Here is a 27,282-nt window from a genome sequence, read left to right on the forward strand (position 1 = left end):
GGAAGGTGACAAGTGGCTTAGCTGAAGTTATGTGTCTATCTCTGCAGGTAGAAGGACGGAATGAGGTCCCATGATTGGCACTCCTACCAAAGATGACATGGAGTAGAAAAAGGCTTCCTCAAAGCAAAGAAGGCTTGACATCAGAAGGGCGGTGAAGAGAAATGGGTTGTGCAGTCTACAAAACAGCAACTACTGGCCATTCCAGGGCCTTTAGTGCAGGGATGGGGCCTTCTCAAGGAGGGAGAGGTAATCTTCCCATCAACAAAGCATTGAGGATAGACTCTCCCAGACTACTAGGAAGTTGGCCCACTGTTCTGGCAGCGACACTTCCCTCTAATAAATTCTATCTTCTTTACATCTGCCTTGTGTCTGGAGATTCTTTTCCAACCCACGTTCGGACCACGACATTTGGTGGCCTGTACGGGTATCTCCAGGGGGGATCTCTTTCCTCACCTCCTCTCCTCATTCCTTGGGACCCTCTGTGAACAGGCAAGTTGCTGTGGAAGCAATGGAGGAACTCTGGCCAGGGCCACACCCTGGTGTGTTCCGAAGACTCACTTCACCCCAGTAACTGCCGCCCAGAACGGGTGAGGACCCCTCTGTCTTCCTTCTGACAGGACTAGGCCAAAGGGTATCGTGAGGGCACGGGTCAGGCATTTAAAAGCCATTAGGGCGCCTGCCGCTTGAAGACTCCCGTGAAAGGATAAGGGGGTCACGGAACGGACCAGGCTATTAGAGAGTCTGCCCCCGTCAAGACAACTTCTGTGCAACATGAGGCACATCATGGACAAAGCAAAACACAAAGCCCCCAGTCCCTTGGCCACCGCCTCCTCGGTAGGGTTAGAAGAGGAATCCTCAGTCCTCTTTTCTGTTGCTTCTGCTTCTTTCTCCTAGGCTCGGACTGACTCCAAGGACCCCACCACCTCTAGATCGTCCCAAGAGCTCCTTCCCATCTTCTAACGGTGAGTCAATTTCCCGCTGACTTCCGGGAATTCCCTTTTCTGGTCACTGGTGCCTTAGTTACACGGAAATGTCACTGAGACAAAGAGGGATGCCTTTTTGCCCATCAGTAATTCTCAGTACCCCCATTCTACGGCACTGAGGCTAAGAATGTGTTCAGGTACGTCTATCCCCTTAGACTCACAAATTGGAAGGAATTTGACCCAATCTTAAAAAGAAGAGGCTTGGGCTTCCCTGGTGGCGCAGTGGTTAAGAGTCTGCCTGCCAATGCAGGGGACACGCGTTCGTGCCCTGGTCCGGGAAGATCCCACATGCCGTGAAGCGGCTAGGCCTGTGAGCCATGGCCGCTGAGCCTGCGCGTCCGGAACCTGTGCTCCACAACGGGAGAGGCCACAGCAGTGAGAGAGGCCCTCACAGAGCAGAGCAGAGAGGCCCGCGTACCGCAAAAAAAAAAAAAAAAAAAAGGAGGCTTATTTTTTATTTATTTATTTATTTATTTATGGCTGCATTGGCTCTTCGTTGCTGCACACGGGCTTTCTCTAGTTGTGGCGAGTGGAGGCTACTCTTCGTTGTGGTGCGCGGGCTTCTCATTGTGGTGGCTTCTCTTGTTGCGGAGCACAGGCTCTAGGTGCACGGGCTTCAGTAGTTGTGGCTCGTGGGCTCTAGAGCACAGGCTCAGTAGTTGCAGCGCACGGGCTTAGTTGCTCCGTGGCATGTGGGATCTTCCCGGACCAAGGATAAAACCCGTGTCCCTTGCATTAGCAGGTGGATTCTTAACCACTGCACCACCAGGGAAGTTGCCATTTTCTTTTGTACTATGGCTTGGCCCCAATACAAACTGAGAGAACAAGAACAATGGCCTCTTAATGGGACACTAAATTACAACACGATCCTCCAACTTGATCTCTATTGTCGGAAACTAGGAAAGGATTCCGAGGTTCCATATATCCAGGCCATCATGGCCCCCAGTCAGAATCCGAGCCCAAGGGACTCCTGTCGCATGTGTCTCTCCATTACCACTTTAATGCCTCGCCCTCCCCCCCTCCTCCTCCTTCAGCTTCACTACCTCGTCCCTCCGCATCTCCCCCTCCACCAGGTATCTTGGATGAGCCTTCTTGTCCCCAGTCTCCCCAGCCTCCTCCTCAACCTTCTGCTCCCCAACCCCACCTCCATACCTGGAAGCAGACCTTCCCTCCCCTCCCCACACTCGGTCACAAGCAGCCCAACGCTCTGAATTGAGTCCCAGTATGCTTCTCCTATGAGAGGTCGCTACCGGAGACCTAGGTACTATCAGAGTTCAGGTCCCCTTCCCCATGTCTGATCTCTCTCATATTCAAGGGAAACTGGGCTCCTTTAGCCAGGACCCCTCCGTGTTCATCAGGGAATTCCAGGCCCTAACTATAGCCTTTGACTTAACTTGGCAAGATATTCATGTGGTCCTAACTACCTGCTGCTCTCACGAAGAAAGGGTCAGGATCTGGGCCTTGGCTCAGGCCTGGGCAGATGAGACACATGCCCAAAATCCTAATGAGAACCGAGCGGGGGGAGTCCCATGGGCAGACCCAGGATGGAGATACCAGGCAAATGAAAATGGGCCAGCAGGAGGGCTCACTAGGAGAAATTACATGATTAGCTGTCTACTAGAAGGTATGAAAAAGGCAATCATCAAACCTGTCAATTATAATCAACTCAGAGAAGTCACACAGGAACCCTCCGAGAATCCAGCCCTTTTTCAGGCCTGATGAGTATAGGCTATGAGGAAATACACCAACCTAGACCCTGAGACCCCTGAAGCTCAGCCTATACTTGCAGTTCACTTTATAAGCCAGGCATCCCCAGAGATAAGACAGAAATTACAGAAACTAGAGCAAGGGCCACAGACCCCATTTTCTGTCCTACTTGACACAGCCTTAAGGTCTTCAACAACAGGGAGGAGGCTTCTAGGAACAGACGAGAACTGAGAGGAGGAAAAATTAAAACGCCACGCTCAGTACATGGCTCTTGCCGTTACTCAGTCCCACCACAGCAGGGACCCATGGGAGCCCCTCTCCCAGCTCAGAAGCCACCGCCAACCTGCTACCAGTGCGGTCACCAGGGGCACACTGTCAGGAACTGCTGCACCCCACCACCCATTACACCGTGCCCTTACCATCGCCAAAAGGGCCATTGGGAGAGGAGTTGTCCCTCCCACCCTCAAGTGGGTAGGCCAATTCCACAACCACTCAACACCCGGGGTATTTCAGGTCCCAGCCCCCTGGGCCGAGGTCAAGGCCAATTGCCCCTGTGAGTGGTAACTGACTATCAGGATCAAGAACCGGATTGCACTCTAGATCTGGGGCTCCTGGATGCGGATGACTGAAGGTGCCCGAGGCTCAGTCTACAAGCCCCTGTGTTCCCCATAAGACCAGAGGAGCCCCAGGTAACCCTGGATGTAGCAGGGGCTACTGTAAACTTTCTAATTGACACTGGGGCTAATTATTCAGCCCTGACCTCCTTCTCTGGTCCCACTTGCCATTCTTCAATCCTCCTAACAGGGATGGGAACAGGCTCAGCTGGACTTTTAAACTCCATTTTCACTGCCCGACAGCTCTCTCTTGAACTCACACAAGAGACTGCCAACCTAGCAGCTCAAATTAACATGCTACAAGAGCAAATAAATTCTCTAGCAGGAGTGGTTTTACAAAATAGAAGAGCTCTGGACCTCCTAACAGCTAATCAAGGAGGGACCTGTGCAATGTTAAAGGAGGATTGCTCTTTTCTTGTCAACCAATCAGACAGGGTCCAGACTCATCTTCGAGCCATTATTGAAAGAGCTAAGTGGATTCTACAAGGAGTCTCAGGGGGATTCGACTGGTGGGACTTCAAGACTAATATCTGGTCCTGGTTCTCTTGGCTAACCCCTTTCCTAGGCCCTATAGTGGCTTTTCTACTTCTACTAATCTTCGGGCCATGTATTTTTAACCTCCTTGTTAAGTTTGTCTCTTCCAGAATACAACAAATAAACCTCCAAATGGTGATGCAACAAGAATACCAGCCAGTCAACACTCGTACAATGCTTGAACAGGCCGCCATCACTTTCCACGGGGCCCGCACTCCTCCCTAGATACACCCTGACAGAGCAGGCAACGGGAACCCAGGGCCCCATGAGGCCTCCGCTCAGCAGGAAGCAGCCAGAGAGTTCACTGTCCCTTCTCACAAAAGGGTTCCCCGAATGCTTGAGAGGCAATTAGGCAGTTAGGTAGATATGAGCAGGGTATACAACAGGGCCAAGGAATTGGCCCTATAAATACAGGGGGGAATGTGGTGCTCCAAGGACAATGGTGCTTCAAGGACAAAGAAAACCAGCCTGAAAAAGTTTCAGCATTACACTCCCTACCGGACGCCTAATCGCCCTCCCCATCATGTTGCGATGGTTACGAAATTCCTGAGCCCACCTGGGCGATGCCCACCTGGGCAACGGGACCTGTCCCAAATAAGGAAAGGCATATGCCCTGTCCCACTCCCACCCTATAGAAGGAAGGTATATGTGCCTCGACCAATCAGTAAACAAAATTTTCACCTCGGACCATTCTTTTGTTTTCTGGCTATAAAAACTGATCTATAGCACATGTTCAGGCTCGACTCTCCCAGACTACTAGGAAGTCAGCCTGCTGTTCTGGAAGAGACCCTTCCCTCTACTAAATTCTATCTTCTTTAAAAAAAAAAAAAAAAGAAAAACCCAAAGCATTGATGCACTTAGCCCCATGTTTGGAGCAAGGCAGTACAGGATCATGAACAAATGATTCTAGCCTTGGGAAGCAACAAGAAAAGCACTCCACATCACCAGACTGTAATGCCAAGGGCCAGATATGGGCGTGGTTCTGGCTGTAGATGCTGTGAGGGGATCAGGAAGGCTTATGAGAAGCCCTCGGTGGCTGAGGAAAGGAAAAGGACAGAGGCATGAGGCGGTAGTTAGGACTTAAAATCTGGAGAGGAAAAATCGAGAACGGATGTGAGGTGTGAAAGGTAGGAGTGGGGATGGATTAAGTGGGGCCGAGGAAACATGGTTTTGACTCTGGCAAAATACAATAAAAAACCGTAACACTGAGAAATACTAGAACAAAGTATAGGTTAGTATAAATTTCATCTTGATATGGGAATAGACTTTTAAGCATTAAAGCAGTGGGAAAAAGATCAAATCAAAAAGAACAAGCTTGGCATATTTGACATAAAAAAGTAAAGTATACATTTCAAAACATCATAACATTAAAAGGCAAATTGGGGGAAATATTTCTAATATTAAGATGTAAGACAAATGTATATTAAAAAAAGAAGAAGATGCAAAAGAAAAATGGGCAGAGGCCATAAATAGACAATTTCCAGAAGGGAAATGAACAATGGTGTAGCCTTCCTCATTCAAAAATCGAGAAGAAGAGACGCCCCCTCCATCCCCTACATCCTGTTCTCTACCTTTGGGCTCCTAGACTCGGAACAAAACAGCTTATTGATCTACGGAGGATGTCTGGGCATTAAATCAGCCCCTCAGAGGCCTCACATCTGGCAGTAAAGCAAAGACCTTTTGCAAATTCAATAGCAACTCTGGCAGGACAGGGTGGGAGAGGTCTCTACTCAGGTGCGCCCCAGATGGAGCAGCCCCTCAGGGTCCCCAGTGGTCCACAGAGTCTAGAAGCAGACTCCTTCTGGACCAGATGCGGCTCCCCCTCCTACCACACCCAGGTGCCACCTCGCCTGAGCCAGTCAGTCCATTGTACCCAAGGCCAGCTCCGGACACTAAGAGTCTGGGTGGAAACATTAGCAAGCTGTCATGAACCAAGAGGCCAGTGGGGCCTGCCCACCACCCTTGCAAGTGGCTGACACTGTCAGTTATCAGGCTGGCAGCCTTGGATCCACTGGTAATTATCACAGATTATGTAACCGTTCTTATTAAGGAGAGCTGTGTGGTGGCAGGGCCGTGCCGGACTCAGACAGGCTGGGATTCTGGCTCTGAGACTCGTGAGCCTGTGCCTCACCTCTCTGAGCCTTGTTTCCTTGTCTGTACGATGAGGAATGATAAGACCTTCCTTGAAGACCTACGGCTCTGCCTGAATAACGTGAATAAAGGATCCAGCACGTTCCCAGCAGAGAAGAGGGAGCACCTCCCCCCTCCATGCCGGCTCACGTTAGTCACCTCGAAGTCCATGGACATTCCCTGGTGGAAATGGGTGTGTGAACGCTTCTTGACCAAGACAAATTAGTACCAACAGCCCTCAACTCTGTGAGTCATGAGAACCCCCGAACAGCAAGTGTGACCCTCCTCAGCACTCGCTGGCAGTGTGACCAGAGCCTGTCGCGGCCCTGACTCATTTACGGCTTCTCAACAGAGCCGTCGAGTCCCCTGCCTCCACCCCGACAGCCCAGAACTCCTGTGAGTTCCTCCCCAGCCCTTCACCATTGCCTCACCTGCCCTAAGGTACCATGGACATCTGGGAACAGGCAGGGCTGGCAGATCCCTGATGGCACAGTAGACAGGGGACTTGTAGGGTGGGGGTGGGAGGACCCCACGAGTCAGTATTCTGCCCAGATTCTGAGACTTCAGAGGCGAGGTTATCAGGCTAGAAGGGCCCTTGGAAGACATCCAGTCCATCCCTGATCTGAGTCATGAATAGCCCCAGCGTGCATACCTGATATCACTCTGATTGAGCCAGCGTCATCCCTCACCTCCACTGCACTAGCCTTCTTACTCGTCTCCCTGCTTCTACCCAGCCCCCTGCAGTCTATGTCCAACAGGACAGCTGGTGACCCTGTTAAAACAAAAGCCACTCTTCTGCTTAAAACCCTCTAATGGATCCCATTTTACTGACTAAAATGCAACATTCTTACAACAGTCCCTAAGCCCTGGACAATCTGATTGCTCTGTACCCTCCGAGATGTTCTCTCCTTCCATTCTCTTCTTGATCGCTCCACTCACACCATGCTGACCCCCTGGTGCTCCTCCAACACATCAGACATGCTCCTGCCCCAGGGCCTTTGCACTCACTTCATTTTGCCTGGAACACTTCCCTCAGATAACCACATGGCTCCCTTGCTCACCCCCTTCAAATCCTTGCTCAAGCGTCACCCCATTTAAATTGCAACATGTCCCCTTACCCTGCCAGGACTCCCAACTTCCCTTATCCTGCTCTATTTTTTTCCAGAGCATTTCTCACAACTAACATACTCTTCAGTCTGTTTATTACACTTATTGCCTGTCCCTCGCCCCACTGGAATGTAAGCTCCCAGGGGCAGGAGCTCAGAGAGTATTAGTTGGGTAGAGAAGGAATGAAGCCAAGCTCTGCCCCCTGCAGTTTCTTCCACGGGTCCCAGCTCTCCCTTCTAAAGGATGCAGAGACCTCCTCCTTCAAGACAGCTCTCCCAGCTTCTCTGCTCTTTGGTGTAGGTCCCACATTTTTCTCTGCTTCTCATGGGATGGCTCCCTCTCCTCAAGATGAAACTCCATCTGTCGGCATACCCTTAGCGGTGTAGAGTCCAGACTTGAGCCAGGTAAGAACGTCTGGAGGCGGACAAAGGGAAAATGGAGAAATTGTGCGGAGGGAAGAAGCAAGACAGAGATCCAAGGAAGAGACCCCTGTGGAGTTCCTTTCGAACAGGCGTCTGACGTTGGACTGGGAAGCCACCGACTTCTCCCACCTTCCTCCCACCGAGCATTTTAACTGACAGCCTGAGAACCCTGAGGATCCCTGTTTTCCAGAGAAATCTGTTGAGTCTACACAGGTGAGCACCAGACTGAGGACACAGGACAGAAGGCCTAGCAGGTGGGGGAGGGCTGGACACACTCCTCCCCCACCCCCCAGCAGGGAGCAGCTGATGTTACCTTGGCTCTCAACCCCATCTCAGCAGGGAGGCCAGTCCAGAGCAGGAGCCCAGGGTTTGCGGGGAGAATGAACCACCTCGGAGACAGACGTTGGATGTTGAGGAGAAGGGTCTAGAAGGGCCTACTGACAACAAAGACTGCCTGCGCCAGATGTGGTGAACTCCAAGGTGAGGCAGTGCCGTGGTCAGCGGGGGTGGTTCTGCAGAATCACAGGACCATGCGGCCCCCAGTATTAGCACGTGGCTCAGGTGAGCTGCCCAACTCTGTCCTGCTTTAAGTCTGGCGGACGTGACTCAGCGATGGCTTTGCCACGGCATCCTCTGCATTGCCAGCCCCCGTTTCAGCAGGGGATGGCATCTTGGTCAAGCCAAAGTCTGATTAGTTGGAGAAACCAACATGTCAGAGCACCCTGAGAATATTAAATAATATTTATAAAGGGATGACGTTGGGAAAATAATTACCGATGGTAAGAGGCAATCAGCGGCGGGAACTCCTCCACTGCTCAAGTGGTAAGAAATTAGACGGACCGGGGCTATGAGCAGCGAGGGTTTGTCACGGGGACAGCAGAAGGGGTTGGAAAGTCGCTACCTCTGCTGATTCTGTTAATAGGATAAAGCAGCCTCGCAAACAAGAGCCAGACCCCAGGAGGCCTGCATTTGAGGGGATTTTAAAATCAGGCCAGCTCCTGCCAATAGCTTCACTTTTAGATGTGTTAGAACTGGAAGGGAGCTTAGAGATCAGCAACGCCACTGGTTCTCAGTTTTCAAGGTTTCTGCTTTCCAAAAATACTGCAAGTATTAAGTAATAATTAATTTGTTTTCACATTTTTTATTCATCAAAGACACAGAGGACTGCCAGCTGGGAGAAGAAGACACAGCATCTATGTCACTCTAGCCCCCAACAAGAGACCTATTGTTTTTTTTTTTTTGTCAGCCCAGCCATATTACCTCATGTAAATATAGTTTCCCTTTGAAAACATTTAAAACACAAGGTTCCATTTTTAAGTGGAGGGAGCCTGAAGGAGCCTGGAGTATCTTTACCAGAAATCTTCAGTCCAAGCAAACTCTCTTACTTTATACAAAAATACACTGAAGCCCGGAGAACGTAAGTGGCTTGCCCACGGTCACACAGCTGGCTGTCAACAGGGCCAAGGCTAGATCCGGGGAAGCAGGAAGAAAGCAAGCTGTCCTGGACATGCAAGGGTAGGGAAGGAGTAAATCACAGTAGTGAATGCAGTACTGAGTGCGGACCCTGGACACCAAAGGGCTTGGTTTGACTCTTGAGCTCAATCCTTACAAGCTGTGGGACCCTAGCAAAATGACGGAAGCTCTCTGAGCCCATTTTCCTATCAGTAAAATGGGGATAATAATAGCACTTACCACGTACTGTTGTGAGGATTAAGTGAACTAACAGAACAGAGCACTTATACATTGTAGCTGCTTTTCTTTAACCCATTTGTGTGAGTGGGCGCGGTTGGGGGGTGTATGTGTCTGTGCAGACATAAGACCAACAAGCTTAGAGAACAGGTCACATGATCCAACTTCCAGATGCTGCCCTGTCAAGGCCAGTGGGAGACAAATTGTCCCAGTGGAGCTCTAGGTACTAAATTGCAATGCTGTTACTTCTAGGTAGTAACTCAAAACTGAGTGTGCCTCAGAACCCAGGCTGCACCCAGATTCACTGCCTCCGAGTTCCTGTATGGTGGGACTTGGGAGTCTGAACTTTTAAAAATTATTGAGATATAATTTACACACCATAAAATTCACCATTTTAAAGCATACGCTTGTATGGGTTTTTATGATACTCATAAGGTTGGCCAACCACCACCACTACCTACTTCCAGAACCTTGTCATCACCCCAAAAAGAAACCCAGTACCCATTAGCAGTCACTCCCCCTTCCCCACTCTCCCATCCCCTGGTAACCACTAATCCCTCTGTCTCTAAGGATTTGTCAACTCTGGACGATTCATAAGAATGCAATCGTACAACATGTGGTCTTTGCGTCCAACTTCTTTCACTCTGCACAGTGTTTCCAAGGTTTGTCTATGCTGCGGCATGGATCAGGGCTTTATTCCTTTGGAATCTGCAATTTTAACAAGCTCCCCAGTAGTTCTGATGATTGGGCTTTGGGGAGAAAAAGAACAGCAAATTCACACAAGGTGAACCTTCTGGTTGCTATATAGATACAGGGCCTCAATCATTCCTGCAGGTGTGCCCATCTCAGAAGCCCCGCTGGTGACAGGAGACATCGCTGGTCACTTGCCTCCTCCAGAGCCTGCAGAGGTTGGGCAGGGTCTCCTGGTGCCCGGTAGGGAGGACATGTGCATCTAAGGACAGTGCCTGGCTGCGGTGGGAACTGGGCAGATGAACTATGAGACTCACACAAGGGGATTTAGTCTCAACTCCAAGACTTTAATGTACGTTATGCTCTTGGAAAAACAATTCCAAGGAGACAAGTGGAACCGAAAGTCTTAACCGGAGGGGATTCTTATTCAGAAACCTAGTGTGAGCCGCAGCCTTGGGAGAGAGCAGCACAGGGACTCTGATCACAGTACAACAGTGTGAGGTCAGGGTGGCAGGGCCTGTGTGTATGATGCGCGGGCCCTCAGGACTCCCAGGAAACCGGAGCACCATCACTCCTGTGGCTGACAGCCCTACAGCAGGACGGGGGGTGGACCCAGGCTGACCAGGTCATCTCTGGAGCTCTGAATAAAGGCGCAGAACTTCAACAGGGCCAAAGAAGCCTGTACAAAGCAAGAACCTTTCTCTTTTGTCGTTGAATCTCCAGGTCATCAGAAACACTCGTGCTGGCTCTGGTGAGGAATGGGGCCATTCAAAGGGTCACCAAGGCCCACTTCTGGGTCTGAGGCCTCAGAACGGAGCAGATGGGAGGGGTGTGGCACTAGCAACGCCTCTGAGGTCAGGGGCTGCAATGATCTTGAAAGATTATCCACTGGGACCTCTGGACAGGAGAAAGGGACTTAAAGCAAAAGCTGACCACTCGTCAGATTCAACCCAACTGTCTTCTGTTATGCCCTCCCCAACCTGGGGCTCCAGGGTGGTCACACACCCATGTTTTCTGTGACGTATTCCCATCCAACAAGGGGCAGGCAGAAATCCTGGCTCATCTCCCTATTACCCTCTGATTAACTTTTAAAAAGTCACCAACTGACATCTCAGACTCCTGGGCACTCCAGGGTTTCTAATCGTTCTACGGAATAAACAATCGGTTCTCCTGGGCTTTTGGCTCAACTTCTTCTCTTCTGGGAGGAAGCAGGCTGCTGCTGAGGCAGGTCTCTCCCAAGAGCTCATCTGGAATTCAGTTAGGTTATAGCACCGAGGCCAGGCTGACGGCGAACCCACAAATGCGCCTTCTAGATGGGGTACAGCCTCGCTGGCACTGAAGGAACTTATTTATTGGTGAAGGAGGGAATTCTGGCTCCATCTTTGTAGAACCTGGCAGGGCTGCTGCCCCAGTAAGTCCCAGCAGGACAGGTGAATGGAGGAGCCAGGACCGCAGCCGTGGGGAAGGGGCCTCCTCTGGCTGAGAGCTTTTCCACTTAGCCAGTCCCCACGCCCTCGGGAAGAACCACCACCACCGGGGCGCAGTCCTCAGGCTCCGCCTCAAAGTCCCACTGAAACTTCTTGGTTAGGTGAGCTTGGAACTTTTCAGCTTTCTGCCTCAGGGTGGCATCCACGGCAACGCTGCAGGCGGATGAAAAGAAAACCTACAGAGAACAGAGGATAAGTCACTCCTGAGAACACAGAGGGGCTGAGAAAGCTGCGGAAATTTCCTCGTGGCGTTCAGCTCTCCAGGGTGGGTGGATCAGCCGCTGCTGGCACAGGCTCAGGACACCTACTGTGCTCCCCCCAAACCAAGAAAGAAGGTCCAAGCCCAGCTGAGAAGCTCGGGCAGGACCAGAATGGAAAATTACTATCTTGGGCAGAGATGCCCCACTGAGAGTAAGGCCAGCGGGGCCATCACCCTGGCCCTGCTCTCTGGGGAGATCTACTGGGCACCTGGACAGTAACTTAGAAAAAGAGGCAGTAGCTACACCAGCTGGTACTAAGAAAGGCATGGGGGTGCTTATAAGCCCCTGGATCCCATAAAATCCCAGGCCCTAACCCAGTGAGGGTGAATTGCTGCTCTAATCTAAATGGGCCCCAGGCTGCCAATCTGAGGTTTCTATTCCCCTTAAAAGCTTTGTTTTTTTTAAATTGTGGTAATATATACATAACACAAAATCTACCATTTTAAACATTAAAAAAATTATAATTTAAAAGACTGTACTAAATACACATAATATTCACCATGTTAAGAGTATAGTCCAGTGGCATTAAGTATATTTACATTATTACACAACCATCACCACCAACCATCTCCAGAACTTTTTCATCTTGCCCAACTGAAACGACACCCATTAACTCCCCATTCCCTGCTTCCAGCCCCTGGTAACCACCATTCTACTTTCTCTCTATGACTCTGACTACTCTAGGTACCTCATGTAAGTGGAATCATACAATATTTGTCCTTTTGTGCCTGACTTATTTCACTTAACATAAGGTCTTCAAGGTTCACTCATGTAGGGAGTGCCAGAATTTCCTTCCTTTCTAAGGCTGAAAGATATGCCACTGTATGTAGATACCACATTTTTTCCCCACTCATCTGTCAATGGCCATTTGGGTTGTTTCTACCTTTTGGCTATTATAAATAATGCTGCTATGAACACGGATATAAAAATATCTCTTACAGAGTCATTGCTTTCAATTCTTTGGGGTATATACCCAGAAGTGGAGTTTCTGGATCATAAGGTAATTCTGTTTAATGTTTTGAGGAACCACCATACTGTTTTCCACAGTGGCTGTGTCATTCTACATTCCCATCAGCAATGAACGAGGGTTCCAATTTCTCTAGAATCTCTTCAGTATCTGTTATTTTGTTTTTGTTTGTTTGTTTACAACAGCTACCCAAATGGGTGTGGTGTCTCATTGTGGTTTTGATTTGCATTTCCCTAAGGATTAGTGATGCTGAATATCTTTTCATGTATTTATTGGCCGTGTGTATATCTTCCTTGGAGAAAAGTCTATTCAAGTCCTTTGCCCTTTTTTTTTTTTTTTTTTTTTTTTTGCGGTACGCGGGCCTCTCACTGTTGTGTCCTCTCCCGTTGCGGAGCACAGGCTCTGGACGCGCAGGCTCAGCGGCCATGGCTCACAGGCCCGGCCGCTCCGTGGCATGTGGGATCTTTCCGGACCGGGGCACGAACCCGTGTCTCCTGCATCGGCAGGCGGACTCTCAACCACTGCGCCACCAGGGAAGCCCTTTTTGCCCTTTTTTGATCAGGTTTTTTTATTTGTGTTGTTGAGTCATCGAAGTTCTTTATATATTCTGGATATTAATCCCTTGTTTTGATGTTCTTTTAAATTCAGTTTCGTCTAATATAAACATGGGCAGGGGCAAACAGAATAATTTTCCCTACCTCTGAAACTCCATTCCAGATTGTCCCGGATCTCAACCGCTTCTCTAAGAATGACAGCAAACCCATTACTCCTTCTCACACTATTTTATTGTTCTCAAAGAAGTTTCATAGAGTAGTCCAATGGATCCTCACAAGGCCCTGGGAAGACACACTAGGATGCCTATTTTATGGAAATGGAGGCTGAGGGGAGTTAAATGGCTGGGTCAAAACTACCAGAAAGGAAGGAGCAGTTTTTCCCAGACTACCCGTTGGCTCCCTGCAAGACCACCCCAGACACAGCAGCATGAGGGTGAAAGCAGCAATCTGATCCCCATCACCTTCGTGTCACAGCTGGCCCGCAGGCCACCAAGGAAGGAATCTGGGCTCCAGGGGCCTTGACCTGACAAAGGTAACAGGTGTACTCTGCAGCTGCTTCCAGGGACAACACGCCTCCTAACCGCCTCTGTTAGCAGGAGTGAGGCTCATGGTCAGTGGTCTTTGCTTGGAGACACTTTGTTGGGGTGGTAGCAGGGACTGAAGTGACGGGGAGGGGAGTTCAGAAGCAGAAGGTGGGGGGGTTACAGAATTTAGTTTCATTACTTGGGAATCGACTAAATACAGGAGCAGGAAGCACAGCTACAACAAAATACCAGATCAATAACTAATTAGAGGGGCTGTGTGAGCTCACTGGTGAGAGGGCAGTGGGGAAGCCGGTGGCCTGTCCATAGGCAGCTAATGGAGCTTGCTCTGGAGCATTGAACGTGAGGCTGGCTGAACCCTGGGGAGGGGCCTGGTATGGGAAGCAGAGAAGCCTTGTTTCAAACAGCATTAGTGCTGGAGGCCCTGTGCACCCATGGGTCTGCCCCCAGAGGTCCTGGGGGTGGGGGCCTGCTGGCTGAATTAGCAAAAGCCTCTTCCTGTTCTCCCTCCTTACATGGTAAATTGTACTACTCTCTACACAGCCCTTCCTCTCCTGCCACATTGAGCAGCTGCCCAAACATGCTCCATTGCCTCTTCTGTGCCTCTACTCACACAGGCTTTTCCCTCTGCTTATAACACGCTTCTCCACCCCTGCTTTCTCCTCCTTCACCTACTAATTTCTACTAGTGACCCAAGCTCAGTTCAGATGCCACCTCCTTTGGGATGTCTTCCCAGACCAAAGACGGAACAGGTGCTCCTCTGTGCTCCCCCGGTGCCCAGGGTTACTTGGGACATAGCCTCACTCTCAGTCAGTAACCGTCCATTTACCATTGAGCTCTCCCAAGAGACAAGGAGCAAACCCAAAGCAGAGACTCCTTTTCCTACCTGCATCCCACTCCCCTGGCACAGAGTCTGCCATATAAAAAGGACCCATTGGATGTTTAATGAACAAAAGAACGAAGAAGATCATACGTTCTATGAAATCTATTTCTGGGTCCCTTTTGCACAGTGCCTGTACCAAATGATTGCTCGATAATTACATGATGGTGCTGGACAGAATAAGGGACTCGTCCTGGGGAGGACGTGGCTTATTTACCAGGCCCCTGAATGCCACCGGCTCACAAGCCATCTCCTTGTGACAGTTCTCTTATAAAAGCCCAAGCTGAAAGGAACTGCTCCAACCTCTGTTCCCCCAGGACTGCGCCTGAGCATCCCTTATGGCATTTCTCACACTCTGCTTGCATCACAGGGATCTGTGCCCCTTCAGAGTAGGGGTCACTTCCTAATTATCAATGTGACCCACACAGCAGATCGCCCAGGGCCTGGCATAGAGTTGGGGCCCACAGGATGCTCCCTGAATGGATATGAATGAGATGTAGGGCTGGCCAGCAGTGAGAGACTGGAACAGGCTGGGTGCATACTCGTCATTCATCCTTCCCACCCACCTCTCCAACATCGCCATGGGGGTAACATCAACTAGAGGCAGGTATAACTGAAGGCTTCAGTCTGAAAAATAAGGCTTCTAATTTGAAAAGCACTATGTCCTTTTTAAAGAACTTGTCAATCTAATCTTTACTACAAACTGGGAGGTAGGATAGGAAATTACTATTCCCATTGTACAGATAAGGATGGTGATAAATGCTGAGCAAGTGATAAATGTCAAGCAAGATCCAGTCCCAGTAGGCAAATCGAAATCCTTCTTCCCTACCAAAACCTTCTTTTTGTCTTGACACAGACGTAATACATCCTTGATATTTTCAGCCGTGTCCTATGGGGAACCAAGGGGCTTGGAGACCAGGTGCTTCTGGAACTGTCCCTTCTGCAGGCCTCCAGGACCCAGGTCACAGCCTAGGTTGCCCGTTTTAAAAAACCAACTTTATTGATGCATAATTTACATACAATTAAATTCATCCATTTTAAGTGTTCAATTCGTTTTGATAAATGTATACACCCATGCAACCACTATATGATGTAATCAAGATAGGTATCTGTTTATAGCTTTTTCTTTTGGTATCCAGTCTATGAGTTTAAAGGCCCATATACCATCACAATCAGGATACTGAACCGTTCCATCACTCCAAAAATATTCCCTCACACTGCCCCCTTACAGATCAAATCCTCCCCTTGACCCTAGCCCCTGGCATCCATTGATCTATTTTTGTCCCTATAGTTTACAAACTTGTTATTTTAAAAATTCACAATTCAGAAGAGATGTTTAGACAGTATCTGGTTTCCAAACAACAAGTTACTTTGATTCTCTTGTTTTTAGATTAATTGTATGCCTTCTTATATAAATTTAGTAATGATCTGGTTATTTTATTTACTTAAGTGAAACAAGTAAACTTTTTAAAATCACTGAGAAATGAATCATCTTAATATGGGAATATTAATCCTGGATATTTTAAAAATACTTTTGAAAAAGGATAATAACATTTCACAAACATCTGCACTTTAGAACTAAAAGCACACCCATTGGGTATTTTTCTTCAAATTAAAAAAAAAAAGGTATTAATACTTTTACCATTAAGTCTATATATTGTAAAATTGTACTTTAGTCAGAAATGTGAAAGCTTTCTTTTAAACCCCAGTTAAATAAATTGAGTTCAGTCAGGTCACCTTGAGAAATTCAAAATACCACGGTAGATAGCTGAGTCACTGCTTATCCTATTTTGTGGCTAGACCAAAAAGATGAAATTTCCTAATTTTTTCAATTCCCACATGATTATTCAACTTAGAATGAAACTAGCCAGAGGTAGTACATTTTATTTCCACTTGCAGAAGAAGTAAGTGGTGTTAAAAGCAAGACTATCACTTCACAACAATTACCAAGAAGGCGAAAAGCAGCAGAATCATGTTTTCTGAGGTCAGTTTAAAGAATTTGGGATGTTTCATCTGGGGCTCTAATCATATATGGGAGCCCACCACAGTGGGCTTTAGAATCAAAGTTCAGCCTTGCCATCCACTAGCTCTGACAAACTCAGGCAAAATTATGTGACCTCCCTGTGCCTGTCTTCTCATCTATAAAATGGGATTATATACTTAACTTCTAGCATTGTTGTGAGGGCTAAATGAAATAATGCACAGTAAGTGTGCAGAAGTGATAGTTGATGGCAGGAGGTGCAGGAGTAGGCAGGTGAAATTTATCAGAGCTGGTGTTATGACAAAAACACAGGCATATGCTGTTTTATTGCACTTCTCAGGTATTGCATTTTTTACAAAATGAAGGTCTGTGGCAACCCTGCATTGAGCAAGTCTATCAGCACCATTTTCCCAACAGCATTTGCTCACTTTGTGTCTGTGTCATATTCTGGTAATTCTCAAAATATTTCAAACCAAAAACATTACGACTATACCTAGGAATAAACCTACCTAAGGAGACAAAAGACCTGTATGCAGAAAACTATAAGACACTGATGAAAGAAATTAAAGATGATACAAACAGATGGAGAGATAGACCATGTTCTTGGATTGGAAGAATCAACATTGTGAAAACGACTATACCACCCAAAGACTCAATGCAATCCCTATCAAACTACCAATGGCATTTTTCACAGAACTAGAACAAAAAATTTCACAATTTGTATGGAAACACAAAAGACCCCGAACAGCCAAAGCAATCTTGAGAAAGAAAAACAGAGCTGGAGGAACCAGGCTCCCGGACTTCAGAGGATACTACAAAGCTACAGTAATCAAGACAGTATGGTACTGGCACAAAAACAGAAATACAGATCAATGGAACAGGATAGAAAGCCCAGAGATAAACCCAAGCACCTATGGTCACCTTATTTTTGATGAAGGAGGCAAGAATGTATAATGGAGAAAAGACAGCCTCTTCAATAAGTGGTGCTGGGAAAACTGGACAGCTACATGTAAAAGAATGAAATTAGAGGGCTTCCCTGGTGGCGCAGTGGTTGAGAGTCTGCCTGCCAATGCAGGGGACACAGGTTCGAGCCCTGGTCCGGGAAGATCCCACATGCTGCGGAGCAACTAAGCCTGTGAGCCACAACTACTGAGCCGGCACGTCTGGAGCCTGTGCTCCGCAACAAGAGAGGCCGCGATAGTGAGAGGTCTGCACACCGCGATGAAGAGTGGCCCCTGCTTGCCACAACTAGAGAAAGCCCTCGCACAGAAACGAAGACCCAACACAGCCAAAAATAAATAAATAAAAAAAGCCATTTCTAAAAAAAAAAAAAAAAAAAAAAGAATGAAATTAGAACACTCCCTAACACCATACACAAAAATAAACTCAAACTGGATTAAAGACCTAAATGTAAAACCAGACACTATCTAACTCTTAGAGGAAAACATAGGCAGAACACTCTATGACATAAATAACAGCAAAATCCTTTTTGACCCACCTTGTAGAGAAATGGAAATAAAAACAAAAATAAACAAATGGGACCTAATGAAACTTAAAAGCTTTTGCACAGCAAAGGAAACCATAAACAAGACGAAAAGATAACCCTCAGAATGGGAGAAAGTATTCGCAAATGAAGCAACTGACAAAGGATTAATCTCCAAAATTTACAAGCAGCTCATGCAGCTCAATATCAAAAAAAACAAACAACCCAATCCAAAAACGGGCAGAAGACCTGAATAGACATTTCTCCAAAGAAGATATACAGATTGCCAACAAACACGTGAAAGGATGCTCAACATCACTAATCATTAGAGAAATGCAAATCAAAACTACAATGAGGTATCACCTCACACCAGTGAGAACGGCCATCATCAAAAAATCTACAAACAATAAATGCTGGAGAGGGTGTGGAGAAAAGGGAACCCTCTTGCACTGTTGGTGGGAATGTAAATTGATACAGCCACTGTGGAGAACAGTATGGAGGTTCCTTAAAAAACTAAATCCCACTACTGGGTATATACCCTGAGAAAACCATAAATCAAAAAGAGTCATGTACCACAATTTTCATTGCAGCTCTACTTACAATAGCTAGGACATGCAAGCAACCTAAGTGTCCATCCACAGATGAATGGATAAAGAAGATGCGGCACATATACACAATGGAATACTACTCAGCCATAAAAAGGAACGAAATTGAGTTATTTGTAGTGAGGTGGATGGACCCAGAGTCTGTCATACAGAGTGAAGTAAGTCAGAAAGAGAAAAGCAAATACCGTATGCTAACACATATACATGGAATCTTAAAAAAAAAAAAAAAAAGGTTCTGAAGAACCTTGGGGCAGGAAAGGAATAAAGATGCAGACATAGAGAATGGACTTGAGGACACGGGGAGGGGGAAGGGTAAGCTGGGACGAAGTGAGAGAGTGGCATGGACATATATACACTACCAAATGTAAAATAGATAGCTAGTGGGAAGCAGCCACATAGCACAGGGAGATCAGCTTGGTGCTTTGTGACCACCTAGAGGGGTGGGATAGGGAGGGTGGGAGGGAGATGCAAGAGGGAGGAGATATGGGGATATATATATATATGTATAGCTGATTCACTTTGTTATAAAGCAGAAACTAACACACCATTGTAAGGAAATGATACTCCAATAAAGATGTTAAAAAAAAAAAAGATTACGACTCACTGAGGGCGCAGATGACGGTTAGCAGTTTTTAGCAATAAAGTGCTTCACTAAGGTATTTTCTTTTAAGACATAATGCTACTGCACACTTAATAGACTATGTATAGAGTAAACATGACTTTTATATGCACTGGGAAACCAAAAAATTCATGTGACTCACTTTTGGTGATATTCACTTTATTGTGGTAGCCCAGCACCAAACCCACAATATCTCCAAGGTATGCCGGTACTACAGACATCATTGTCAGAGCTAGTGTTTTCCCTCGAGAGTTAAAGGTGGACACTAGTATTTCGAATACTGGCAAGAAATGAAGCTGGAGAGCCTATTTAGTGGCCTATTGCGACTAAAAGTATTAAAAAAAACCAGGTTACATGACTATATGCCTAAATGCTATGCAATCAGTAATAAGAATTCTTATTTTGTACATAATTCACTTTATAACACACTATTAAATTCAGATTATCCTTTCATTGGTTTTAAACAAATTATGATGACTCAAGTTGCTTCAAATAAAAGAAAAAACTGTATCTATTTTTATAAAACAAATAATTTTTACTCAAGCTAATCCATGGGATTTGTAAAAATCAGTGGCATCTATTCAAAGGGGCCTCTACTGGCAGAGGGCATTATGTCGCTGATTTTACACAAGCTAATGTGGCTGTCTTTAAGTGCTCACACACAAACACCAGTCCCTCTCCATGTGTAGCAGCCATTTAAACTCTGAAGTAAGAAAGCCAGTTCCACTTACTTGATGACCTGCGGGGAGAGCAGGCGGCTGGCTAAGGAAGGCTTTTATGGGCTGATTCATTCACTCACAAACACCCGGAGTGAGTGCCTGTGTGTAGGGTGACAGGATCTCACTGCCAAGATGGCATCAGTGAAACTTGCCATCAAAAAAGAGAAAAGTTTTGAAATACCCTTTCTGCATTTTGCCCATTGAAATCTGTGTCATCCTTCAAGCTCACGATCAAATGCCCCCCTTCACAAAAACGCCATTCCTGACTCTCTGTCTCCTCAAATCTCAACTCCAGCCTGAATGAACCAACCAACCCCTCTCTGGTGCTCCTAATGCCCTTTGACCAGACTTCACTGTTTACACCTGTCATAGCAGGGTCATCTGTTCACACTGCCACAGGAATTATGCACTAAAAACACCCAATAACACAAAGTGAGATCAGTGCTAGGCCTCAAGTAGGTGTTGCATATAACCAGATGAACAAAAAATAGGCGTCTGGTAAAAGCCCATGGCTCAGTGGGGAAGTCAGGCAGACAATATATACATTTCACAAGCACAGCCTGTGCAATATAATAGTGACACGTACAAAGTAGGCTAATAGTATGGAAAGGAGGGAGATATCAGGGATGGCACCACAGAGAGGGATGCCTAGAGGGCATCCTGTAGGATCAACAAGTACAGGCGGAGGGAAAATCAGGTTCAGTTAAGAAGACATGAAACATGGGTACAAAGTTTCAGTCGTGCCAGATGAAAAAGTTCTAGAGATCCTCTCTGCTTATAGTTAACAGTACTGTACTGTACACTTAAAAAATTAAGAGGGTAAATCTCATGTTACATATTTTTTACAATTAAAAAAAAAGAGGAAGGCATGGAACAGCATGGCATGTCTGGCAACTTGCAAGGAGACCACTGCTGCTGGAGTTGATGGTGGAAAATAGGGAAAGGAAGGAAAAGCTGGAAAACAGATTAGGAGCCCGATCAGAATGGGTATTATCACTTAGGTTTGGGCTTTTAACTTTTTAGGCAACGAGGACCACAGAGAAATAGAATCAGAGGTGCATTTTGGTGGCAGTGTGGGAGACAGATGGACTGATGGGGGTAAACATGGAAGTTGATAAACTCTGATGCAGTCTAGATGAGACCAAAAGGCCTGGGTTAGGAAAATGGTACTGCCTTCTAAGACACTTAGGGCTACCTGGAGTTATCTGGTTAATTCATTTGTTTACTTTCCCACCAAAATCTAAACTCCAAGTCAGGGACTCTGTCTGTCTTGCCCAGAGCTACATTCCCCATCCTAGAACAGGGCCTTGTATACAACAGGTGCACAGCAAACGCCTGCTAAATCAATGAAGAGATGCTTCTGCACAAGTCCTTCAACTTTCAGAGTTTTATGTCAGCTGCCTGATCACATGGACTCTTCCAACAGTATGCTGGTTTTAGAAAAGTGCTCTGTACCTCTAAGAAACAGGCTAACTCATATACATATTCCTCAACACTCTGAGAAGAACGTTGTATATAAATAAAGGATGCTTAAAAAACAGGTGTTGAGGGGGCTTCCCTGGTAGCGCAGTGGTTGAGAATCTGCCTGCTAATGCAGGGGACACGGGTCCGAGCCCTGGTCTGGGAGGATCCCACATGCCGCGGAGCAACTAAGCCCGTGAGCCACAAGTATTAAGCCTGCGCATCTGGAGCCTGTGCTCCCCAACAAGAGAGGCCGCGATAGTGAGAGGCCAGTGCACCGCGATGAAGAGTAGCCCCCACTTGCCACAACTAGAGAAAGCCCTCGCACAGAAACGAAGACCCAACACAGCAAAAATAAATTAATTAATTAAAAAAAAAACAAAAAAAGAATAAGGTCTTTGAATGCAGACAATGTGCTTTAAAAAACAAAAAACAGGTGTTGATATATTTTTTTTAAGGCACATGTCCTGGATTTTTCCAAATAATGACATCAAATTTTCTTGGTGAAAAGTCCAAAGACAAAATTCTTCTAATCATCAGCTTTGCACACCCTACCTGGACATCGACCAATCCAGCTGGGCCCTTTCTGCTTTGTAAATCATTGCTGGCAACAAAGCCTCAGCAATGAGAGCTCAGCTGCTGGTCATGCTGACAATGGTTGGACAGCCAACGACACACTGCGGCCCTCCTATGTTTGCACGACAGCACTAGGGCGTATCACAAGGGCAGCACGTATTCCCGCTGCCAGAGGCCAGTTAGCAGGCTGCTGCCTCCTACTGCTCTGCAACCCATGACCCAGTAACTGGGGCGATTTCCCCTGCAGAGGAAGGCTAAAGGGATTTAATTTCTCTGTGATATCAAGAACCAATAAAAGGGCAGTTTTATAACTCTCATGAAGTGGAATACACCAGGCTCAAACCATCAGCCTGACTGACTCATCCCCATGGTCCACACAAGTCCTTCAACTTCAGAGGTTTATGTCAGCTGCCTGATCACAGGGACTCTTCCAACAGAATGCTGGTTTTAGAAAAGTATTCTGTATCTCTGAGAAACAGGCCCCTGATAGGTATGTCCACTAATGTCAATCAAGACTCTTTTCGGTGGGGGGGGGCGGGGATCTACACTGTATTCGGTATGTAGGGGCATAAGCATAGGCCTTAAACCAAGACTCAGGCCTGGGTACAAATCCTGACTCTGCCACCTACCAGCTGTGTGACCTTATATTAATGATTTAACCTTTTTGAGTCTCAGCGTTCTCATTTGTAAAATGGGAATAATCCTCCCTGTCTCACGTGCTCCAGAGAGATTAAATGAGGGAACCCATATAAAGAGATAAGCATGGTGCCTATTAAATGCCACAGGCATTTAATGACTGTTCATTCCTTCCCTTACCATGGGTGGGAGTGAGAGGTTAGTGAATAGCCACCTTTTAAGGAGCAGGCCTGTGGGGGTCTCACACACAGTGAAAAAAAAGTCATGAAACAGAAAGTATGGAAACTGACAGCCTGCAGCTTCTGCCTCTTCTATACTTGAGAAAGTTACACAATGTGAGTGACAGAGGCTGTCCCAAGAACAAAAAGGAAGCTAATCTGTTTGCAAAGGGAGGAAATAGCACAGGATGGAGATTGTAAGTTGTTTGAAGCTTCTTCCCTAATTATCACTCATAATGAAAATTTAATTGCTGAGTTAAAAGCAAATTTCACTTTTTCTGTCAGAGAATCTCTGAAGAAACTGGCACATTTTGTTTGAACAGGAAATCAAAGTTACTTTAATGCCTAAATGAGATCTAAGGAGCTGCAGATGTTTCCCTGGGAATAACTAGCTTCAAAACTCTGTCCTACTGGTTTGCAGCAACTTACAGCTACAGGGAGGCAGAAATAAAAACTGTTTTGAGCCGAGTTGCTCAAGGGGTGGGGCTGACTCAAATTCCAAGTACCCCAGTGCTAGGCACCTTGGGGGGCGAGGCGGAGAGAAGGAGAGAGGGTCTCTGGAATTAAGGAGCTTATAATCAAGTAGGAGAGAGAACCAGGGAACAACCTACTATTAGGAAACTGAAATGATGACAACTTGGCTCAGGAAAGAACAGCAAAAAAAAAAAGGTAAGCCTCCAAGGGCACTTTCACACACCCTGGCCTTAATTCTGACCCACTTGGGTGTCAGCCAAAAGCCTGCTCACCTGTAGGGTGCTGGTGAGGAAGTTGTCCTGGGAGACAATGTCCACAAAGAAGTCGGCGGGGATCTCACCAAGCTGGTGGTAGAGGATGGAGATGAGGTTGACGTAAAGGGTGTGGTGCTTCACCATGGCCTCTTCTGACCGGCACAGAAGGTTCAGGAGCTGCTTCCAGTGCTCGAATGCCTCGTACACGTTCCCCAGCAGGAAGCATACAAAGGCAAACTGGAGTTCACCTGAAAGGTGCAGAGAGGAGAAATGATCCTGAGGGACAGGAGTACTGGCTGATACTACTAAGCCGCCAGTTCCACTGGGCCTCAGCAATAAGTGGCTTTCTATCCTTGTCACTCTTCCAGAGCCCGGCACAGGGTTTTGCACCTAGCAGCTGCTCAATAAAAGTTTGCTGAACTGCTATAAACTCAAGCCATGAGAAACCAAACTGGTTTTGGATTTCTGTGACATCTGAGTGCAAGAGAAGAGGCACACAGAGTATCTGCCTAGCATTTAACAAGTTTACAAATGTGTCCATGGATATTATGCCAAGTGGATCCCCAAACTGGCTGCCCATCTGAAATACTAAGAGAACTTGTTAAAAATAAAGCTGCCCAAGCCTCACCACCAGAGATCCTGGTTGAGGACAGATGATGGGGCCTCAGTATCTGTAGCTCTAACAAGCTTCCCGGGTGCTTCTGATGCACACGGTCTGCTTCAGGGTCAGGGAAATGCTGCATTACACCACATAATCCTCAGCCCAACTCCGCAAGGTGATCAGGGAAGGTGGTATTTGCCTCATTTCATAGATGAGGTCAAGCAAATTGCCCAAGGTCACACATCTAATGCTTAGCAACTGAACAATGGAAAGATAAAACAGATTTCTTTTTAAAATGTATTTACTTTATTCATTTATTTTGGGCTGCATTGGGTCTTCGTTGCTGTGCGCGGGCTTTTCTCTAGTTGCGGTGCGTGGGCTCCTCATTGTGGTGGCTTCTCCTGTTGCAGAGCACCAGCTCTAGGCGCATGGGCTTCAGTAGTGTGGCTTCAGTAGTTGTGGCTCGCGGGCTTAGTTGCTCCGTGGCATGTGGGATTTTCCCGGACCAGGGCTTGAACCCATGTCCCCTGCTTTGGCAGGCAGATTCTTAACCACTACGCCACCAGGAAAGCCCTAAAACAGATTTCTGTTGGGTGGGAACAGTCCTAGAGCCTCCCTGAACAAGAAAATTCATGAGTACTTGTTCCAGGGTTAGCCTGCCAGCCAAATTATTTTTCCTAGTTTAATCACAGGGCTCTGTGATTTGATCTCTATGAGCAGCCTGTGGTTAAGAGCATGGGCTCTGGAGCCAAAATGCATAGGTTCAAATCTCAGCTCCAACCACTTAGCAGCTGTGTGACTTTGGGCACGTTACTTAATCTGTTTATGCTTCAATTTCCTTATTTGAGGGTTGTAGTGAAGATTAAATGAATCAATATAGTATACATAATGCATTTAGCATAATGCCTGGCACAAAGTATCACTCAAGAAATCTTAGTTATTATTCCCACATTCCCACCAGATCCCTGTCTCAAACAGAGACCTGGTAATCCAGAAGCCATTGTCCTTGGGCAAGCAGCTGGGTCTCTAGTTGCCAAGATAAACTGTTGCTGATCAGAGACGCTCTCTCTGGCTTCAAATTTAAGGAGGGCTTCTGTGGTATATCTACGTGTGGGCCATAAAAAGAACAGATGTACTCAACACTAATACCTCTTTAAATGCATGGTGTCTGATCTGTCACCTCTGGAGACCTGGAAAAACTAGTTCTCTGTTCCTAGGCTTGTGGAACAAAGTTTGATTTGTGTGGATAGCTACCTAGTCTAGATATTTTGAACATTTGATCAATATTTTCAAAATATAGTTAAACTTTCTATAGGTTAGAAAATTTAACCTTTTCTAGAGGTTAATGATTTGCTTCTTCGGTTGGCTTTACCTTGTTAGTTTGTGAAAATACGAGCTTATTCTCTGAATTTAGGGCATTTGTTTAAATTCATACATTTCTGGCTCAGTCTAAAATTAAATTATGAGATCAGAAATAATTTCAAAGGACTGTCATGAAGATACAGTAATCCCTGAAACAGACCTTTTCACAAGATTACTTTGAAGAACTGAAATGTTTAAGAGGTAGAAAACAGGATTTCTGTTCATTTTTTTTTTTCTGTTTATTTTTAAGCCAGAATTTCAAGTGTTACTTATTAAATGAAAATAGATACACGCCATAAAATGTCCCTTTTTATCAGCTAAGCCTATTATGTAAAAGGCCCTATATTCAAAATTCTCACTGATCTTCCAATAGAAAAAGATGTAAATATTGGACAACTTATACAAGAAAAAATATTAACAACTATTAAAGATGTGACAAATGTTCACTATCACTAGTAATCGGAGAAGTATAAATTGAAACAAGATGTCATTTTTCAACTATCCAGTTGGAAGAGACCTTTGCTAAACTGCCATATCAAATGCCATGTCAAAGGTGATGGGCAACAGCCTCACCAGCTGGCAAGGATGCATGACCTTCTCCTGGCAACATGCACACTCTGATCCAACAATTTCACCCCGAAATGTATGCAGAAGGGCACACAAGGACATTCATTAGACACCACTTATAATAGGGAAAATAGGGACATCTTAAAGATCCATCAACAGGGGTTGGTTCAATTACTATGGAACATAAGTAGCCACTAAAGAGAAGTGACCATTTCAGTGACATGGAAAAATGTTTATATTAAAGCAAATTACAGAATAATATACTGTAGTCTTGTTTTTGTAAAAATATTATATATACAAAAACACATAATTGAATAAAAAAAGACTAAAAGGAAACACAAAAATATATTAAACTGAGAAATACATATAAATATATACCTAAAAGATGGAAAATAAGTACAACAAAGTGCAAAACAATGGTTATTTCTAGGTGGTGGGATTTGGAATTTTATTTTTGTTTTTCTTCTAGGATGAATATATGTTATTTTTTTGTAATAAGGGGGAAAAACAACAATAAAAACTATGACAATTAAAAGAAAATCACTGGGACTTCCCTGGTGGTCCAGTGGTTAAGAATCCGCCTTCCAATGCAGGGCACGTGGGTTCGATCCCTGGTTGGGGAACTAAGATCCCACATGCCATGGGGCAACTGAGCCCATGCGCCACAACTACTTAGCCCACGTGCTCTGGAGGCCGTGCCCCACAACTAGAGGAGAGCCCGTGCACCACAACTACTGAGCCCGTACACTCTGCAGCCTGCGTGCCACAGCTAGAGAGAAGCCCACACACCACAATGAAAGAGTCCACGTGCCACAACTAAGACCTGATGCAGCCAAAATTTTTTTAAAATAAAATTTTAAAAATTTAAAGAAAAAGAATTGGACCTTTAAAAAAAAAAGAAAAAGAAAATCACTGTTCTGGATGAAGCCTTGAGAGAGTCAGGAGCAAACTGAGCGGGGAGGTGGGAGGCCCCCAGGAACACGGCTGGGCCTGGGAACCAGGAGCCCTAGGCTTTGGTCTCACTTCGACTACACCACTTAGCAGCCAAATCCTTTCCCTCTATGGACCTCAATCTGTAAGACGCGGTGGCAGGGAGGCTGGGCCACACCATCAGTACACAAACACAGGACTGTCTGCATCAGGTTCATCTACAGTGCTTG

The 27,282-nt window shown here is 46.2% G+C and overlaps 1 protein-coding gene across 5 annotated transcripts in view; it reads right to left on the minus strand.

The window, feature by feature from the left end:
* AAR2 (AAR2 splicing factor) overlaps positions 1–27,282 on the minus strand; it is a 67,004-nt gene that overhangs the window by 35,502 nt on the left and 4,220 nt on the right. For 3 of the 5 annotated variants that reach the window (XR_009535421.1, XM_060123564.1, XM_060123563.1), the window contains exon 3: positions 23,611–23,840. Coding sequence is in view for 4 of the 5 variants with exons in the window: in XM_060123564.1 (XP_059979547.1) it covers positions 23,611–23,840 (230 nt within the window). In the remaining variant the exon portion in view is untranslated. Of the gene's footprint in view, positions 1–11,206; positions 11,540–23,610; positions 23,841–27,282 lie in introns of those variants that run through there. The other 2 variants (XM_060123562.1, XM_060123561.1) reach the window with 1 other exon arrangement.

Source organism: Lagenorhynchus albirostris, chromosome 15 (assembly GCF_949774975.1).
Source record: "Lagenorhynchus albirostris chromosome 15, mLagAlb1.1, whole genome shotgun sequence".
Classification (NCBI taxonomy): Eukaryota; Metazoa; Chordata; class Mammalia; order Artiodactyla; family Delphinidae; genus Lagenorhynchus; species Lagenorhynchus albirostris.